Genomic DNA, 6,297 nt, shown 5'->3' on the forward strand with positions numbered 1-6,297 from the left:
GGTGATCCCAATGGTTTCATTTTAGCAAGTGGAGAAGGGATCAATTTAGAAGTGGGGGATGACCCATATTGAGCTCAACTTAGTTGATTAGTATATAGAAAAGAAGATAAAAGTACAATATTTGGCTTGTCAAGGTGATAGTGTCATAATGGAGCAGCTCCAAACCCTCCAATCACTCCTCCATTAATAGCCTCTTTCATTTTCTGAGCCTTGCCAAAAATATTCTTTATTTGGTCCTCAAGAGGATCTATTCTCTTTATCTTAGTCCTATTGTATTCTAAAGGAAGATCACTCTTCTACTTCATCTTCTTCTCTTTCTCTTTGCCCATCTTATCCTTGTGGAATTGCAACTACCCCAAACAATAGTTTTTAAATTTTTCAAAAAGAAGTTTAGAAAATATTTTATAGTGGCTTTGTCATTATTGAAATATATTAGGGTTTGAGTGAAAATGAACTACCTCTTGGAGGCCAAGTCTTTGATTTTTGATGGATGAAGTATGGAAGAGGCCAACTAAGGTAATTATAGACATATAGGAAGATTTATTTGCACCTCATAAATTGACTTTGGACAAAGTAGTTAAGTGAAACCATGGGTAGATTTTGCACTAGCATTGATTGAAAAAATTATTTATTATGGTACATTCCTATAATTCAACTCAAGAAAGATAGAACCTTACTTCAAGTAGATAGTTAATAATCTATGTGTGTTGGTGACTTATAAATGTTTTTCCTCATCTATCATTTTGTCATGGATGTTGAGTGTTATCTACATTAGTCTAAATATTAATTATTTTTATTTCTTTTTATATAAAAAGAGAGCAGTGTTTATTAAAGCTTATTGATTTTACACGATACGAATGAATAGTAGGAATTATTTTATCTACTCATTACAATTGTATCATGCCACAACACTAACTATGCCTAGATTTAATCACTCAATTCTACCTTCCAAGGGTGAACTAATTTCTTATCTTCATGAATCATGGCCATCTCACAATAGGATTTTAAATTCCATAGAATTCAACTACTAGATTCAACAACTATCAAAACTTAGTACAAACAAAATATTGATTGTTTAGACATTTCAAATTATTTGGACCAAACCTAATCTTACAAGAAATAATTATTTATGCAAGTGGTTTCCACATATCATATTTTTTCAATATATATATGTCAACTCTAATGTTGACCCTTACCAAGCTAGAATTACAAAATAAAAAATATTTATATTCAATATTATTTTAAATAAATCACATTATAATTTGAAAAAAAGAAAGAAAAAGGGGGACAACTATCTATTTCTTATATTTAATTAGTTCGTTTGCATTCAAGAAAACATCAAATATCAAAAACTCTGAATAACAACACAAGGAACTCAACAAATCAGACACAACAAGTGCAAGCTCTACTTGCAACAAGAAAATTAAACAAGGCATACATCTTCATTATCTCTCACACTATCAAGATCATGTGTCTGGGGTCAGAGAGGATTGGTTAAAGTCTATCTTAAACAAGCTTAAAAATTCTCAACCAAATCAAAAAGCATTCAACAAAAAACAAGTTCAAGAACACGTTGTGATGTAGGAATAGATCTAAGAGGAAAACAAAAAGAGATGTGACATAGAACTAGCCCTCCTACAAGAACTAATTGAGATATAAAATCATCCTCTCAATACTTTTCTTTCCAAAACACAAAAATAAATAGACTCAAGATCCAAACTAGCAACACACCTAGTCATAGAGGAATCGTCATAGCTACACCTCTCTAGAGGTTTTCTAGAAAACATCAACACATCCTCATGAACTGGGTGATCAAATTGGTGCAACCCACCTTGCACACTAATATCGTTGAATCTCATTGTACACTCTCCTTTTTTGTGAAGGTGGTAGTCCTTCAAACACTCCCTTGCTCCATTGTCTTTTTCTACATGAGTAAGAGAGATCTAACTCTACACCAACCACATGAGTGCAATGCACATCTTGTCTTGAATCAAACTCATATACATTTGTGGAGAGTAGACTTGAAGCAACACAATATCAAACAAATTAAAGCAAAACACTGCTAATTTGTTTTGTTGTTGATTAATTCAATCCATAAAAACTTGTGCAATTCTATAAACCACTAACACATTGTTATGTAAAAACAAATAAATTGACATCATGAATTTTTAGCTTGAAGGCGAATTACTTTATTAAGTTTGACTTATATGTGCATTTGAATATATGGGTTAGTGAGTTTGACTCAAAAACCATGTAATTGAATCCTAGTAAAACATCATAATTTTTTATAAGTGTTATTTAATCTAAAGTTAAAAGGGTAAAATATTGATTAGTTAAGATTTACCAAAAAAAACATTTTTAAATTTCTTAAACATATTCAAAATTTTAGTAAATTTGATGTTTAAGATAATTTAATTAACAGTAGTTGATAGGGTTTTCCTATGACCTTTAAAGCTTGGAAATTTTAACCTTGGAAATATTTTATGCTAAAAAAAATATTCTTATGAAAGAAACCGATTAGTCCCAAAATAATTTGTGAATTTGTCTCACAATGAAAGTGATTTCACATAAAAAAAAATATAAACAATAAAAATGATATAGTAGTATTTTTCTTTTGATGCAAATATTACACCTCCTAAATGCTAATAAATATTTAACAAAAAGAATTTTTTTTATTTCATTTAACTTCACCTTATATCTTACAAAATTTATATATGAAGTGTATTCACAACAATATATAATCTAAATACTAAATTATCATCTAATCATGCAAAAAATATATAGACATATATTTACATAATACATGTCTTACATTTCCATAGCAACATAATATTAAGTGCATCAAAATCACATTTAAATTTTCATTTATTATTTTAAAACTACATACATACTTTGCACTTTTTTTTACAACATAATACTAAATCATTTAAATCTCATTTATTTTTATTAATATAAGTATACAAAATAAGATGAACAATAACATAGTATTTTTTTTGTATAAGTCACAGCCGAAGCAGTATTTTTTAGCTCCGGCTTGCAACTAACTGTTGCGTTGTGGGGTCATCCTTGAACATTAACATAGTCTTTAAGTTCCTTATAAAATCATTAAGAAAAAGTCACATTACTACAAATGAATAATTGTTATACATAATTGGCACTTAAGCTTTAAACAAGTTACCATTATCATAGCAATAATATTTACGAAGCTTCTAATTCCTTGCTTGATTTGCTAATTTTATTATTCAAGATTTGTCTATATACTTGAAAACCAAATACTTAGCCATTAAATGCTTAAAAACCAATCTATACTTTATTTGTCCATCAATGTTGTAGAATGAGATACACTAGAATCAAAGAAGGTTAGTCACTCAATGGTTGAGCACCCTGACATAAATAAGATACGTGAGTAATTCTAATTCTAATTACTACCTAAAACTTTGCACATGATATCAAAACATTTTGAAATTAAAATTTTCACATGATATCAAAATATTATGAGACCTCTAAACATAAAAAATGATTTAAGATAGAATGTTAAAAATGAACCACAATTAAATTATAAAAAATAAAAACCAAGAACTCCACAATAAAGCATGTTCTACATACAAAATTCTAAACTTAAATTCTAATTAAATTCATAGAAATAATATAAATATAATATTTAACATTAGCCCCCCAAAATCAGATTTTGAATAAGTTTGATTTTCAAGTCAATAACAAGAGAGATTATTTTACTCTAGTTAGAGTTGTTCTTGACATTATTAAAGTATTGTTTATGTCAACAAGTCTAGGTTACTAGTATATCTACAATATTATAACAACATTCTGATTTAAAAAGAGAAAAATTGAAGTCGGTGAGGATTAAGCTCAGATCTCACATGAAATTGTTGGAATGATAACTTCTTCCACCAAAGTACTAATGGAATAAGTTGGATTGCGAGCGGAACAGTTGGTTCTGATCTCCCCTTTGGTGCCTGTTAGCACACTTAGTTGGCTCATTTTCACCATAGCCAAAGAAAATTTCTTAAAGAAGATATCTTGATTCAAGGCAAAGTCATTGACAATTTGTTTGGTGCGAGAATCTGTGTACAGATCTTGATCAGACGTGAAGAGGCCCTGTCGATTCTTGAGGTCTACATAATACTTGTTGTCAAATACATTAGGCGAGCGAATATCTAATACAGTGAACCTAGTAGAATTTTTTCTTGGACATATGGCTTTCAAGCTTTTAGCAAAATACTTGTCAAGAGTGCTATCTTCTGTGGGGTATAGTCGTTCTGTGAATGATGTGCAATGTCCTATTCCTATGGTGTGCCCACCTGTACCCACCAAACATTAAAACACAAAATCCAATTTCTATAATTAGAATGTGCATAATAAATTTTAATTAAAAATATATAAATAAAATAGATTAAATTCAAAAATATTATTGTAGGAGATTGTGAGTACACATATGTAGTAAATTATACATATTTTTTGAATAATTATATACACATACACATACACATACACACACACACATAAATGCATACATACATGTGTTTGTGTGTGTAACATATTATGTTTTGTTGAAATCATTGTCTATTTATAATGATTTTTCCTTTAGATAAAGTCAAAATGTAACTTAATTTTTAGGTGACTAACAAATAGCAACTACAATTAAAAGCTAGGAGTCAATAAATAGTCAAGTCGCCATTTGACTCTAATACCTATAAAAAAGAAAGAAACAACTGCAAACATTGTTTACAATTTTCTTAAATAAAATTTAATACAAAATATGTGTTGCATCAACCAATCACTATTTAAATATAATTAAATTGTAATTAGTACACAAAATTCACATTAAAATAATATTTAAATATGAAAATCTTTTAACTTACAATCAACATGATTTTTAATAACAAAATGGGCAAACCTGAAAGAGCCACAAGGTCACTGACATCAAGGCCTTTGGTAGCAAGAGCCTTAATGAGGGTTGTGACATTGGAGGTTGGGGCTGGAAGGTTTGCAATTGTGGTCTCATTACTCGCAAACTTCAAGCTGTCCCTCCGCCCTAGAGGCACTTTGTATTTTGGCCCTCCACTCTATTATAAAAAAAATTAATGATATAGTACCAATCATTAGACAAACTATTTTCTTTATATCGCATAAAATTATAAAAACATCCAATTACAACAATTACAATATGCTTAAATTGCTTTAAATACTAACAAATTACCCCTGCAACGGAATCCCGAGCTGCGAGAGCAGTGATATCTGCGCAGGACACGACGACACCGCAGGCCTTGTTCACACGCCTTTTAATGTCGTTTATTATTTCAAAAGCTTTCCCCCGCAGCGTTAAATTTGGAGGAAAGTCTCGCTCGCTGGGCGATCCATCCAACAGAACAGAAGCATCACAGCCCTGTACAAAATCTTTCAACATTTAACACCAACCCAACAAACAAACAAACATGGCGAAACAAATAAATTAGTTAAAACCCAACCTGAACAAAACAGTCATGAAAGTGAAGGCGCAGCAACCCTGCGGCCTGAGTAATGTCCTCCTTTAGATAAAATTTGATCCTTTCCTCAACAATGGATTCCAGTTTGGGGCAGGTGCTCTTATAAAACGTCCATGAAAGCCCATCTACCAGAGGAGGTTCGGCATTTAAGGTCAAAACATTTTCTTCTTCAGCGCAAACAATCGAAACGGAGAGAGCAAAAAACAGAGAGAGAAGAGGAAGTTTCTCCATTGGGGTTAAAACACAGAGCTTGGTGGATTTTCCATGGGAGCGTGGGTATTTATGAGCGGTGAGCGTGTGAAAGTCACATGGTGGATAAGTGAAGTGGCACGAGAACAGACAGTGGATTGATCACAACTTGTCTGAAAATTTCTTTTACATAGAGGAAGAAAAGCACCGTCTGATAAGAAGTGCATTCAAAGCTCTACTCCATCTAAAGTGACTTTTTTCTTTCCCCCGGTAAACAACCGGCACGTGTTCAGCGTCCTTAAAAATAAGGAAATGAATTTTTTTATGATTGTGAATTGTTTTGGGTATGGATACCTGCTTAAAGCATATACATTAAGCTTTGATTTCGCAGCTTGGTCAAGGTGTACACATCATTCGGGTGTCCTTTAGGTTTAAAAGTGTTAAAACACTTTGAGTTGACTGACAATTCTCTTTGCTTAATATGTTGTTTAGTGTGTGTGGCTTAAAGCTGGCCCCCAACTTCTTGAGGATGCACCTAAGTGTGCTATAAATGAATCATATATGTTTTATCTTATATTTGTAAGATTTGAACTTGTGGTCTCTC

The 6,297-nt window shown here is 31.3% G+C and overlaps 1 protein-coding gene across 1 annotated transcript; it reads right to left on the reverse strand.

Moving 5' to 3' along the window:
- Nucleotides 1-3,667: 3,667 nt before the first annotated feature.
- LOC131043930 (peroxidase 12) lies at nucleotides 3,668-5,772 on the reverse strand. Its single transcript, XM_057977169.2, has 4 exons — nucleotides 5,487-5,772; nucleotides 5,219-5,404; nucleotides 4,916-5,084; nucleotides 3,668-4,319 (listed from the first exon to the last, which is right to left on the reverse strand). Exons 1-4 carry the CDS (start codon nucleotides 5,733-5,735, stop codon nucleotides 3,868-3,870), a joined length of 1,056 nt encoding a protein of 351 aa, XP_057833152.2. The 5' UTR covers nucleotides 5,736-5,772; the 3' UTR covers nucleotides 3,668-3,867.
- Nucleotides 5,773-6,297: the final 525 nt, after the last annotated feature.

The sequence above is a fragment of the Cryptomeria japonica genome, chromosome 5 (genome assembly GCF_030272615.1).
Source record: "Cryptomeria japonica chromosome 5, Sugi_1.0, whole genome shotgun sequence".
Classification (NCBI taxonomy): domain Eukaryota; kingdom Viridiplantae; phylum Streptophyta; class Pinopsida; order Cupressales; family Cupressaceae; genus Cryptomeria; species Cryptomeria japonica.

What these genes read in the sequence shown, in the direction of transcription:
- LOC131043930 (XM_057977169.2), bottom strand. Translation starts at nt 5,735, where the DNA reads ATGGAGAAACTTCCTCTTCTCTCTCTGTTTTTTGCTCTCTCCGTTTCG. An exon ending in CTCGGGATTCCGTTGCAGGG is followed by an intron (nt 5,085 to 5,218) that starts GTAATTTGTTAG and finishes TTTTTATAATAG; the next exon opens with AGTGGAGGGCCAAAATACAA. An exon ending in TGACCTTGTGGCTCTTTCAG is followed by an intron (nt 4,320 to 4,915) that starts GTTTGCCCATTT and finishes TGGTGGGTACAG; the next exon opens with GTGGGCACACCATAGGAATA.